The sequence below is a fragment of the Triticum dicoccoides genome, chromosome 5A (genome assembly GCF_002162155.2).
Source record: "Triticum dicoccoides isolate Atlit2015 ecotype Zavitan chromosome 5A, WEW_v2.0, whole genome shotgun sequence".
In the NCBI taxonomy this organism is placed as follows: Eukaryota; Viridiplantae; Streptophyta; class Magnoliopsida; order Poales; family Poaceae; genus Triticum; species Triticum dicoccoides.
Window position 1 is genome coordinate 220,176,108 of NC_041388.1, and position 14,057 is coordinate 220,190,164.

General features: G+C 44.1%; 1 protein-coding gene across 2 annotated transcripts; it reads left to right on the plus strand.

Moving 5' to 3' along the window:
• The first annotated feature begins 4,395 nt into the window (after positions 1-4,395).
• Positions 4,396-11,027, plus strand: LOC119300740 (AP-2 complex subunit sigma-like). Of its 2 annotated transcripts, XM_037577643.1 has the most exons (7): positions 4,396-4,589; positions 6,172-6,232; positions 6,777-6,875; positions 6,968-7,018; positions 8,371-8,544; positions 9,083-9,142; positions 10,663-11,027. In XM_037577643.1, exons 1-7 carry the CDS (start codon positions 4,396-4,398, stop codon positions 10,705-10,707), a joined length of 684 nt encoding a protein of 227 aa, XP_037433540.1. In that variant the 3' UTR covers positions 10,708-11,027. The 2 variants fall into 2 exon arrangements, with proteins under 2 accessions (XP_037433540.1, XP_037433541.1); XM_037577644.1 differs by lacking the exons at positions 4,396-4,589; positions 6,172-6,232 and adding an exon at positions 6,502-6,688 and having other exon boundaries at positions 10,663-11,013.
• The last annotated feature ends 3,030 nt before the right edge of the window (positions 11,028-14,057 follow it).

Consider the following 14,057-nt stretch of genomic DNA (forward strand, 5'->3'; position numbering starts at 1 on the left):
TGTATCCGAGCTCCAATGTCGGACTATGTATCCGAGCTCCAACGCCGGACTATATATCCGAGCTCCAACGCTGAAATATATCCGAGCTCCAACGCCGGACTGTGTCCAGGCTCCAATGCCGGACTATATCCGAGGTGTCATATCACCTTGGTTCAAAAAGTTGAAGGAGTTTAGCCGAGCTTAATGCCGGAAATGCCCTATATGGAGCCAGCCACTAGCGCCCGAGCTTTATGCCGGACTGCTTCCGAGGTGGTGCACCACCCCGACTATCGGCCGATTTTTTTCCATTTTTTTATTGGTGCAATTTATTCTCTGCGAGATATATAGCTAGTAGCCCTCAAGGTGTGTATCGGTCTAAAACCCGAGATGCACATGAAGGATGAATAAGACCGCTAATCCCAGTAGCCGCTGAGACTCAGGTTGATTTGCAAAATCGGCCTGAGGATCAAGTCCTAGCTCGGCAGAATACTTCGGGACACAAAAGCGGCGTGCTCAGTCCTCAAGACTCAGGTTGGGTGCGGCCGACCAACCTGAGGATCAAAATCTCCTCGGAAACTATATTGCACATAAAATTTTCTGCATTGGACAAGCAATGCAGTAGCCCCCGAGACACTGGTCGGGTGGCAACACCATATCAGGGGATCGATGTGCCCCTTTAATATTTGTAAATAATAAGCCCGAAGCCTATTAGCCCCCGAGCCTTAATGCGGGCACGGGTGGCCGAATTAAGGATCAATATCCATAGTAAAATCACAAATTATGTGTAATGACTCTATGTATCCAAGTACTTTACATCATTAATGCTCGGATCCACATTGTACAAAACTTTGTTGACCGACCATCGGCTTCCACCTCCTTGGCCAGTAGCTGAGGAGTGTTTGCCCTACTTTATAAAGCCTTTATGAGGGCAAAGATTTACGACAAACAAGGCAATCTGGCCACACGGTTTTATAAACAAAGGTACGCAGAGAGATATGTTATATTATTGTTTAACAGAAGAAATGTATTCCAAAGAAAATAGTCCCGCTATCGGTTCCTTTCTTTGGGTTGTCATGCTAAGCATGATCATGAAACCTCAGCTCAAATGTAAGAGCAAAAAAATCGAGGATTTAGTTTGGGAGGCCAGTTAATAGCCCCCGGTAGTGTTCGGCGACAGTCGAGGTTAAGCCGTAAACACTTCGGCCAATGTTATGAATGGCCCGTCATAGTCATCAGATCGCTGACCAGTTTACGCTTATTGTGACAGTCAGTTTTTGGCTTTCTCCACTAAGGTGCTTAACCATGTGAGCTGGAAGCACAATCGCAGTGGTTCTCCCTTTGCACGCCTAGCCGAACAAAACGGAACGTAGGAAGCAAGTGCAGGAGCCGGGCAACCCAACTATTGACCAAAGACACAATTCAAAACCGATGCATATATAGCAATATCTGAGAATGTTTTTGCCGAATCCCTAAAGGTGTCCGGCGTTGCACTTCGAGACTAATGCTGGAAAAACACAAATAGTTTAAACGTGCCAAAAAGCTTGGAAAACCAAGAAACGTCAGTAAAAACATGACGTCCGAACAAGATAAAGTGTTCGGTGCCAATCCGAAAATTGGTCTTAGAAAAAAGTAGTGCTTCTGTCGTCCTTTAACATGACACATCCTATCTCAAGACTTCGAGCAGGTCAGCCTACGGCTTCAACCTCCTATCCCGAGGGCGGAGTACTTCTCATTAGGCCAGTTTAGCAAACTAAACTCTAGCGGCTTTGAGAGAGAAATTAGGCTCCCCGGCTAGTGACCGCACACTCGCGTCGAAAAAAGGAGTGATAAATAATAATAATAGAACTTTGCAACGACTGAGAAGAAGAACACTTATTATAAAACGGCTCAAATAAACTTAAGAGCCCCCAAGTGACTTGGGGAGAAGAATGATTGCATGTACCGAAGTACTTATATCATATCTATGTTCAACCGAACTTTAAACGCGTCTTAACCGACCGTCGGCTTCTCCCTCTTCGGTTAAGGACCGAAAAGTGTTATGTACTCCATCGGTCGAGAATATCGATGGTGTTTCCAATAACCAGGCAATCAGGCCATAAGGCTGTAACAGACAAAGCGCGCTCAGGGAACTTATGCTATATTACTGCGAAGAGTAAGAAGCATCTTCGAAGAAAATAGTACCCCCACCGATATCTTTCTTCGGTGCTCATTGTTATTATGAGACTTGTGCAATAGATTTTTTGTACTCATGAGTTCCGTTGTGTGCCGACCATCATTGAATAACTATAAGAGCGCTAGCTTTCGGCTTCACCCAGTCTGAGGTCCGGCTCGGGTGACCCGATCGTGACAATCGCAGATGTGCTCCCTTTACTCCCTAGCCGAACAATCGGGAACGTAGGGGTAAACACAGGAGCGAGGCAACCTAGCTTGCAAATCGCTTAAGTCAATGTGGTGCATATTGTGGCGTAATACACGAACAAGGAACGAAGTCGTACAAGTATAATCATATGCAATAGGAAAAGCTTCATAAAGGAAGCCCCCAAGTAAATGGGGTATTTGAATTTATGCGTCACAAACAAAGTTTGGACAAGGAAATTTTTTAGAAGCAACTTTTTTCCAAAAAAGTATAATGCTTGGTCGAACCGAACGCAAGTTAGAAATTAAAGCTTTGAGCATGAAAGCGACTTAGCTGGTTAATGTGTTCGGTATTGATGACGCGGTCCGAGCTTGATGCGGGGCAAGGTTCCATCCCTCAAGCTGGTCCCGAGGTGGCGGAGCGGAGAGCTTGACATGCCGAAGTGGTGACATATCACGATCAATGCAGACCGGCAGAGTGACGCCGAAGTCCCCGGATTATTTTTCTGTGCACAAAAAATAGTGCAAACCGGAGATAATAGTAATAATGATAATTAAAAAAATCATTGCATAATAAATAATTTATGCAAAGTGAGTAATAAAAGAAATATGGCCTGGCGCCAAAGTCAAGTCGATGCAGGGCGTCGGCGTGATGCGGTAAAGGCGTGGCAAAGCCTGAATTCGCAGGTCGGTCCGAGCTCCGAGTGCGGCGTTCGCCGGACTATGTACGGAAACTGACCGAACCACCATGCGACTGTCGTTAATGCAGCCACCATTTGATAGACCTGTGTACATATGACGGACAAACCAGAGTAATAATTCCTTGGGAAAAATGAACCCAAACAAGCAAAAAATACTAGGATTAATAGCACTTGGTTTATTTGTTGTAGCAATCCGAAGGAAGGTGATTCCTAAAATTGGGACCCGCTCCGCACACCCATTGCCTGATGGGTGATAAAACGGCGGCATGGCAATGCTGGTAAAGGTTGACTCGCCGAGGCAAAGCCCTCGGCCCAGCTAATGTGACGGAGCTGATCGGCTAGTGATGCCGAAGTGTCCGGAGTAGGTTGATGAAGAGATGGCGAAGCCCCCGATCCAGCCGAGATGTCGAAGCCTCGATGTCAGCCGATGAGTCGAAGTAGGTCGGCGTGATGGACACCAGCTTGAAGAAGCAATAGTGCGGCCCTGTCGATGCAGGTCGTGACGTGGTCAATGACGGCTTGATGAAGCGACCGTGCGGCGATGCTGGTATGCCCGCTCCGTGTAATCCGTGGGGCGGCGATGTTGGTGATGATTTATCCTTCGCGATGCCGGGCTCTTGTTCGGCTTGCCGAGATGATGATCCGAAGAAGTTGAGCTCGGCTCAACAAAGTGACGTCGTGTCTAGCGCAAGTCGGCAGCCGTGGAGTAATATTGCCGGACTGGTTTGACACCAGCATGATGTTGAAGATCATGTTCAAAAGATCTTAAAGTTAGTGGGATGTGTTCGGGAACAAAACACAATACCCCATACAAAACTTCCTTCAAAATGGATGTCCAAAATCCTGTTCATAAAAAAGATGAACTCGGGTCGGATTCGTTTTCGCGCAGAAAACAGATCCGAAAAGTGATGCACTAATCGGAAGGTTCCCGGAGTTTGGACGGTCGGATCGAGCCGAAATTTTGAGAGGTGGTAGATATAGGAATTCCGCAGCCGATCAACGGTCGGATCTTCCAAAGGACGTCTGAGCTAGAAGCTGGACACCATGCCCTAAACTCATCCAAATTCCCGTCCAGATTTGATAGGGCTCCGGTATATCGTGGATTGCCAGAGATTCCTCCATCGGAACTCGACAAAATTTTCCAGGGTTGTTGTAGACTCAATTCCGCACAATTCCACCAAAGCGATCGTCAAAGCGATACTTGAGGAGGTGGTGGTGGCAGATACGAGTTCGCTGTCCAGAAAAACAGCACGGTTGCTTGAGGGCAATGTTGACGTTGAGCCCCCGAGCTCCATAGATGGTTCCTCCGTGATCTTGATAGAGACCGGAGTTGATGTTTGATGAAGGCCCTCGTCCGGACATGGTGATCCGAACACGGGGCGCAATTCTTGGTCGAACCAAGGTGACCAGTCGAGCTGGTGACGAAGATGCCAAAGTCGCAGTTGATCTGCAGGCGAGTCATCGATCCTTTTGTCGATCACACAGCGGAACTCTCAATGAAAGCACCAATGTCGGTGTCAAAACCGGCGGACCTTGGATAGGGGGTCCCGAACTGTGCGTCTAGGATCGATGGTAATAGGAGACAAGGGACACAATGTTTTACCCAGGTTCGGGCCCTCTTGATGGAGGTAAAACCCTACGTCCTGCTCGATTAATATTGATGATATGGGTAGTACAAGAGTAGATCTACCACGAGATCAAGGAGGCTAAACCCTAGAAGCTAGCCTATGGTATGATTGTTGTATATATTGTATATCTATCGACTAGCCTGGCCTCGGTTTATATAATGCACCGGAGACCTAGGATAACAAGAGTCCTAGCCGAATACGCCGGTGGGGAGAAGTCCTTGTCTTGATCGCCAAGTCTTGTGGAATCTTCCTTGTATGCGGTAGCCGTACGAACTGGCCCATGAGTATACGGCCACGGGGGTCCTCGGCCCAATCTAATAGATCGGGAGACGACGTGGTGAGTACCCCCTAGTCCAGGACACCGTCAATTCCCTTTCATTAGCCCGGCAGATGCCCACACTTGACTCTCTTGCCTCACTCTTCCTCGTAGAAACTCTATTGAAGGGCGCGCTGAAATCATAGTGGTATCTGTAATGATATTTTTAGAATGACAAGTATGTCCAAGATGACATAATGTGTCGTAACACAATGAGAACACCGAATAATGAGTTGATGATTTTGCACTGCGAAAAAGCATGCCACGAATTTGAAATAGGCTAGAACAGAAAGACGAGGATAATTAAATAGACATAAACCAAATTAAGAAAGAAGACCGTCAAACGAGTGAAAGGAAGAACACAAATCATGTGAAAAAAAGAAGACTAGTGAAAGTTGACACTGAAGTAGATGCACCCAGAAAAAAGGTAAATAGTAACAATGGGAGGGGCGAATACGATTGAAAACAATAACCGGTTGAATAATAAAGAATGAATTGAAATATGATGAAAAGATGAAGAGAATGTACACGAACAATGACATGGAGAAAGCGGTTGGACTAAGTATTAGCACAAAATGAACACATACATTGTGTTTCAAATAAAACATGTATATTTCGTTGTATTGACGGGTTTAAATTTTTTTATCTCTTTTTCACATAATTTATTCCAAAAAAAAAAATTCAGGATCACAACACAGATGAACACGGTTATGTGCTATTTAATGTGGAACGTGTTTTTTAAAATTTTACAGAAGTGTGAACCACCTGTGAATTAGGAGGACAGTGGTATTCCTAGCCACTAGGGTTCATGTCCTAGACTTGCCATTGGTGATTGTGGCGGAGCTTGACAAAGCTAGACAGGGAGGAAGGGGCAAAACACAAAATCTGAATTTTATGGGCCGCAAAACACAGAACTGTCACTAATGTGTGCTCTCTCTTGAATTTTTTCGTCACAAATGTGCAAAACTTGAAGGGGTCACGACCACTATGCTTCGTCAGTGATTAGTGCTCACATTTTTTGGATTTATTTCAGATCTTTCGGCCATGTGGGTTCAATGGAAGGAGACGTTTTTTCAACTATGAAGACGTCTAGCGAATCAACCTGTGGTTGAGTTGGTTAGGTGGACAGTGGTATCCCCAACCCACCAGGGTTCAAATCCTGGTGATCGCATTATTCCTGGATTTATTTCAGGATTTTCGGCGATGCGCTTTCAGTGGGAGGAGACGTTCCCGTCGACGATGAGACGCCTATAGTGACTTCGTAAATCTCAAGATGATATGCCGGCTCAGTCTTTCGGAGGTGCTCATAGGGGTAGGGTGTGCGTGTGTGCGTTCATAGGGGTGAGTATATGCGCGTGTATATGAGCGCTTGTGTCTGTACTGATGCTAAAAAAAAACTAAGAAGACGTGATTTTGTTAATTTTAAGATGATGTATGGATTGAGTCTTTTTAAGGTGCTAGTAGGTATGGGTTGCGTGCATACGAGCGGCTGCGTAAAAAACAATTCACAGAAGTTAAATTAACGCATGCAAGAGCAATACTGGCGTGGTTGGAGAGGAAGCCGAGGCACCATTTTTCAACGGTGAACCCACCCACAGCTCATTCTGCATAACCCAACAAACCAAGCAACACAAATCCGATTCATTCCCCTCCCAAGCTCCAATCCCGCGAATTCTCAAGCGTGGTCGTCATCATCATCACCCAGCATGGTACGGATCGTTCTCGCGTTCCACTCCGCCGGGTTTCCTCTCCGGGATCTGACATTCTTCCGTCCGATCTTTGCTCGCCTCTTTGCAGATCCGTTTCATCCTGTTGCAGAATCGGCAGGGGAAGACGCGGCTGGCCAAGTACTACGTCCCGCTCGAGGACTCAGAGAAGCACAAGGTTGAGTATGAGGTGAGCGGAGCCAGGGCCAGCCCATTTAGCCGTAGAGAAAGATTCTATCTGATTAGGGTGTTGTTGATCTGTGTTGTTCCTCTGTATCCCAGGTGCATCGGCTGGTCGTCAACAGGGACCCCAAGTTCACTAACTTCGTTGAGGTGATTGAATTCTTGATCCTGATTTGAGGCCAAACAGCTGTATATGCGCAAGCGAAATTAGCTTAGATATCGTTTTTTTTGCTTTGGTCTGAAGCAATTTAGACCAGGGCTCTGAGTTCTTGATCTGATCAAAAGGTAGAATAAGTTTAGTCGCTGTAGAATTGTGGATACTGCTGTACTCCCTCCGTTCCGAATTACTTGTCGCAGGTATGGATGTATCTAGATGTATTTTAGTTCTAGATACATCCATTTCTGCGATGAGTAATTTGGAATGGAGGGAGTACAAAGGTACATTGAATCGCGGTTAGAAAAGGTTGTGCCTTGTGGCCTAGCTGTTCTTTGGTTAGATGCAACTACACAAGCATCTGCAGGTTGAATGCAGTAGTTGTAGAGAAGACACTGAATGCTATACTGCTGGGTTCATAGTTCATACTACATCTGTTGTTGTTTGCACATTTTGCTGGGTTTGCTAAAAGCGTAATTTTTATCATTATAGTTGGTACATAGTTTGTGAGTGGTTCCTGATATATGCTATTGCTAGATGTCAAGCTAATGGGTTCTTGATACTTGCTTATTGTAAATTTTCCTTTAGTGAATCCATTCTAATTCCTTTGCTGCCATGCGTGCATCGGTGAATAGCAGGATAACTGTAGGATCCAAATTGAGATGGCATGTCCAGTTTCCAAATTTACATACGCAGAAGATCTTTCAGGAGCATCAATTGTGTTGTCTTACACTGATAGATATGTGAATATCCGATGAAAACAGTTGTATATTGTATCCGTGTACAACCTCTGTTCTGGATCACGAAGACGGGGCTTTTACCTTTATACTGCATGCGTGTTTTTCATTTGTTGTTATGATCCCCTTGGCTGCTCGTCCTTAATCCGTTCATATCCCACTTATAATTACAAAGTCAGTAGTATGGTAAGCTTGGAAAGGAAACCCCTAAAAACAGGGTGAAGAGATAGATAGGTTTGGCTCTGAAATTTTGAAAGATAAAGAGTCATCTGCTAACTGATTTCAAACAGTCAAAGAATCCAAGTAATAAAATACCATAAATGCCTTGGGCATTATCTTGAATGATAATTTGTTCATTTCTTTGACGATTCTCAGTTACCACTAGGTACGTTTACTTAATGAGGTAGTGTTTGGTTTCGACAATGAGTAACATTCTGAATATGCAAGTTAATAATAATACTGTTAGATGACTAAGGTAGAAATTCTAAGCCTCTTAAACACCACACTGTATATGCTCCTAGTGAATTAACCTGTTCAATCTGGACATATCTGTAAGAAACTGCTATCAAGTGGGGAGCAGGCAAAATCTAATTGGATGTTTTTTCATGCAGTTCCGTACGCACAAAGTTATCTACAGGAGATATGCAGGACTATTTTTCTCAATATGTGTAGATATCACGGATAATGAGTTGGTATACTTGGAATGTATCCACTTATTTGTGGAGATATTGGACCATTTCTTCAGCAACGTGTGTGAACTTGATTTAGTATTTAACTTCCACAAGGTAACATGGGAATAGCTATTTCAAAACTGTTTATATTACCTCACTCCTCGTGTTGAAAGAAAAAGATGGAAGTTACTCAGCTGGTAGTGTATTTGTTTAAATATTCATTTACTGGGCAAGTTTTGCCTTGAAACATAGCTTTTTTTTTTGCCGGAAACCATGAAACATAACTTGACAAGGGTAGGCAGCTATTCTATAGTTGGATACAGATTTGTCCTTCTGCTCGCATGATTTCAAATTCCTTCCTGTCAGCCATATAGTTTACACTCAACCCTTGGTAAATTTGGTCAAGATTCAAACTGTATTTGCATTAGACAGTAATCCATTCTAAAGTCTAAACTGGACCTGGAAAGAGGAAACATTTTTAAGTTGATTTTAGGTGTAATCTGAACCAAGTTTGACCGATTATACTTCTAATTTCTTTATATTTTTAAATCGAAGTAACATATTTGAAGATCTTCTAAATTTTGAATAAATTGTTCTTGTGGCTGGGAATCATTTATAATTTTGAATTCATTATTTATCATGTTTTCTCTAGGTTTACTTGATATTGGATGAGTTTATTCTCGCTGGAGAGCTGCAAGAAACAAGCAAAAAGGTACCTCATCTATCATCTCTTATCTTACTCCTATAAAAAGCTGAGTCGGTGATGATGGTGTGCCTGCCATCCTTCATTTACAACCGTTCGATTTACATCCAACGCATCTGAGACAAACTATGTCAGTTTTACAAAAAGACCTCCGCACTCCACTACTCGTTTGTAGATAACCCCCTGCCTCTCACCTCATCTAGCCATCTCATGACAAAATAAGAAGAATCTGGAGAGGTCGCTGCTCTTGGTGTCGTCTGCCCCCAACGCCTCTCATGCCTTCGCTTGGGCCACATTGCCGACCACCACCACGACCCCCTCCTCCTCGCCATCTCCTCTGCCCCCTTCCAAGTCATCCCGAGTTACATTCATAGCTGTCTAGAAAAAATAATCTTACTCCTATAAAAAGCTGAGTCGGTGATGATGGTGTGCCTGCCATCCTTCATTTACAACCGTTCGATTTACATCCAACGCATCTGAGACAAACTATGTTAGTTTTACAAAAAGACCTCCGCACTCCACTACTCGTTTGTAGATAACCCCCTGCCTCTCACCTCATCTAGCCATCTCATGACAAAATAAGAAGAATCTGGAGAGGTCGCTGCTCTTGGTGTCGTCTGCCCCCAACGCCTCTCATGCCTTCGCTTGGGCCGCATTGCCGACCACCACCACGACCCCCTCCTCCTCGCCATCTCCTCTGCCCCCTTCCAAGTCATCCCGAGTTACATTCATAGCTGTCTAGAAAAAATAAACAAGATCAATACTCAAAAAATATTTTTTGAAGATCATTTTTTGCAAAGCACAATAAGTGTTATTTCTTCATGAAGTTTTGGGTGCAGGTTGAACACTTGAATGCTTTTGTTTGCAAAAGATATTTTTTTATCTATTTTCGTACATTTACTATTCACCCGTATGCTTGTGAGCTCTAGAGAAGAATGAATATCTGAAGAAACCTATCGATATTTGTTAAACATGAGATGACCCGGATCAATGCATTTCGGTGTTGCGTGCAACGCACGGGCATCTTACTAGTAATATTATATATTTGGTGACGGAAATCAACTAGCAATTACTGCACACATTTTTAGTGGCTTAATTCCCTAGCTATCTTGTTAGCACCGACAACGGTTTTTAGAATGTTTTGTTACACTGCATTTTGTGCTGAGTCGACATACTCTGATACTAAATCCCCCTATTTGTAAGATGCATGTTAAAGTACACTAACACTACAGTTGCATCTGTATTATATCATCACAGAATGAACAATAAGCAAAAGTACGGTTTGATTGAAAGTACTCCCTCTGTAAACAAATATAAGAGCGTTTAGATCACTAAAATAGTGATCTATATGCTCTTATATTTCTTTGCGGAGGAAGTATCTATGTAGCCTCACATCGATGCTTTCTTGTTTACACCTTGTCTTCTGAGAGCTTGTGGGACGCCAAACTTGACATCGAAAATGATAAGATACTCTTTTTATCTGTACGGAGAACTCAGATGCTGCTTGACATCGCTTGTGTTTTCTTCAGGCGATTATAGAGAGAATGGGTGTTCCAGCGTGCATGGGGAGATAACTAAACGCAAGAGCAAAACCCATTCCTTCTGCCATGTCGAAGAATTTTCTCCGTTTGTACAATTCTGTTGTAGCTGTTATTATGATTACCCCTGGTTCACCAACTTTCTTTATGGCTGCCTTCTAGAAAAAACATTATGATGGTTGCTTGGTGGGGTTCGTTGTGGATCGTTCTGTAACTAGGTGCCATGGAATTCCTTGCCATCTTTGCGCATTTCATTAGCAATCATGATGGCAGTCTTTTTTCCAATCATTAGAGCATGCATGTCTAGAGAACCCACGATGTTTGAAGCAATCTGTTGCACTATTCCTTGGGCTAAAGATCGCAATGATGTCGTTTCACCACTTGGGAATAGTATCACAGATCGTCAAAACACCTTATCTTACTTATCTTATTAGATGGTTCAGAGCGTCTCAAGCTGTGAACATGCATATACAGGCTCAAGCAATAACATCGATTGCATCAATCTCTCTCTGTTTCCTTCTAACACGGTATCAGCCTAATCGATTCAAACCCTAGCCATCGCTGTCGCTTCCACTTCGTGCCGCCCTGGGGCGGTCGATCTCCCATGATTGTCACCGGGGGCCACACAACCCGTAACCAGGGTTCATCCGTCGACCGCGTTGATTGTCTGCCCTAGAGAGTCATTTTCCCAATGTTTTGATTGGGGTTTTGTCTCTCGCCGATTGATTGATCTGTATTCTTTTTTGGTTTTCTTGATTCGTAGATCGGTTTGCGCCGCCCGCAGTCGTCCGTCGTCTACAACACTTCTACTTCATCGACATCTTCATGGTCTCGTGCTAAAAAGTGCCCCGGGCTCCATGCATGTCGCGTGAGCGTCCTGGTATGGCAGCGGCGCCCATCATCTGCCCAGATCAGCTGCATCACGGCGTCCCCGGCTGATCGTCATCGCATCAGCTACGGCGGCCGCTCGCACCATCATGTGCGCCTTGTGGCTTTGTTGCTAGCACGTCAAGTTGTGCATGATGACTCGCGTCATGGCCTGGACAACCACACGTGTTGCATTGTGTGCTGGTGTACGTTGCAGCCCGACGTGTACGTGTTTTCGTTCGGCCGCATGAGTCCGTGAAGATCGTTCCCAGTACACATGTCTCTACATCGATCGAGCAACGGGTTGTAGCTGCATCATCCCTTTGACTGCAATGTCGCCGTCCCATGGTTCTTTCCATGGCTGCATCGACCCTCGTGCTTATTGTATTTCTATATATATGTCCATGAGGCTTAAGCAATAACATCGATTCCACCAATTTCTCTCTATTCCCTTCTAACAGGCTGAAGAGAATCGCTAGAGGGACCCGTTTGATGACGATGGAGCATGTGAATGATTTTTACATTGGATTCACTACTTCTTTTATGCTTGACCATTGCCTCGATGGTCTGTCTTGTTGTATGGAAGCAAAGTCGAACTATGTTGGTTGCAAAGTTGATGTAGGTAGAGACCTAAAGCAACACAAAGTTTTGGAGGAGCGACTCCACCCTGCTGCTATAAAGTGTACAACACTAGAGTTGAAGGTTCAACGTGTTGCACCAGATATCGCTCTAGAGGTGGATGTAGGCCAATATGGCAACATGAGTTCAATTCAGAACTCCTAGAGCACAAAATCTACTCCAAGATCTTAGATAAGAACACCAAGTTCTATTATACGCAGTGGGGGTACATAGTCTGATTACAAATTTGAGGAGAGGACCTCTATTTATATTAGGGAAAACCTTCACATACTTCTACTTGTGGCTAGAACACTCTAGAAAACATTACTTAAGATTCACCATTCTACTCATAGCTAGAAGACTCTTGAAAACTGTAGCCAGGGTTGAGAAAAGAAAAGAAATACTAGAATACAATAGAAGTATCTAGAAGTAGCCAAACAATTTTGACAAATGATTATATTTTTATTTTCCTCATCTATTGTTCCTCATCATTCTCCCTTGGATGTTTCGAACTCGCCCTCGAGTTATCTTCATAGAGCGCTTCTTTTGGACGGTAGAGGGTCAAGTCTGCAACATTAAAAGTGTTGGATATACCCATGTCGCTTGGAAGATCCATCACATAATCATTATCATTTATCTTTCTCATGATAGAGAAGGGCCCATACTTTCGCTGCCTAAGCTTTCCTTTAACACCTAAAGGCAGTCTCTTTTTTCGGAGGTAGACCATCACCTTACCACCAATTTGGAATGATTTCGGCCTTCTTTTGCAGTCAGCAAGTTGTTTATATTTCTGATTTTGTGCTTCCAAAACACCACAAATCTCTTCAAATAACTCAATGTAATTATTAGCAAAGGATAATGCTGATTTTGGGTTTCCCTTTGATGGTAGCTTCACAAGGTCCACCACTTGTGTTGGAACTTTAGTGTAGACAATGGAAAAAGGACTCCTTCCCATGGATCTATACTTGGAGTTATTGTAGGAGAACTTTGCAAGAGATAAAGCCAAATTCCATTGTCCCTTTCTTTCTCCACAGATGCAACGGATTAGAATACTGATGTCTACTACACAATTTATTCTTGTAGACTCGTGTTGGGCCTCCAAGCACAGAGTTTTTTAGGACAATAGCAATTTTTCATCAAGTGGATGACCTAAGGCTTATCAATCTGTGAGAGGCATAGGATAAAAATGGTCTCTTTGAAACAACCCTGCAATCAAATATAAGAAATCTCTTGTGTCCTCAACACACCAAATACAATAGTAAATTGTATAGGTGCACTAGTTCGGCGAAGAGATAGTGATACAAGTGTAGTATGGATATTACATATAGGTTTTTTGTGTTGGGGAACGTAGCATGCAATTTCAAAAATTTACCTACGATCACACAAGATCTATCTAGGAGATGCATATCAACGAGAGGGGGAGAGTGTGTCCACGTACCCTCGTAGACCGAAAGCGGAAGCGTTAGTTTAACACAGTTGATGTAGTCGAACGTCTTCTCGATTCAACCGATCAAGTACCGAGCGTACGACACCTCTGAGTTCTGCACACGTTCAGCTTGATGACGTCCCTCGAACTCTTGATCCAGCAAGGTGTCAAGGGAGAGTTCCGTCAGCACGACGGCGTGATGATGACGATGGTGAAGTGATCCACGCAGAGCTTTGCCTAAGCACTACGACAATATGACCGGAGGAGTAAACGGTGGAGGGGGGCGCCGCACACGGCTTGAAACAATTGATGTGTGTTAGAGGCGCCCCCGTCTCAGTATATAAAGGAGGGAAAGGGGAGGAGGCCGGCGTAGGGGCGCCCCAAGTGGGAGGAGTCCCACTTGGGCTCCTAGTCCAATTCGCCCCCCTTCCTTTTATCGAAGGGGGAAAGGGGGAAGGAGAGGGAGAGGGAGAAG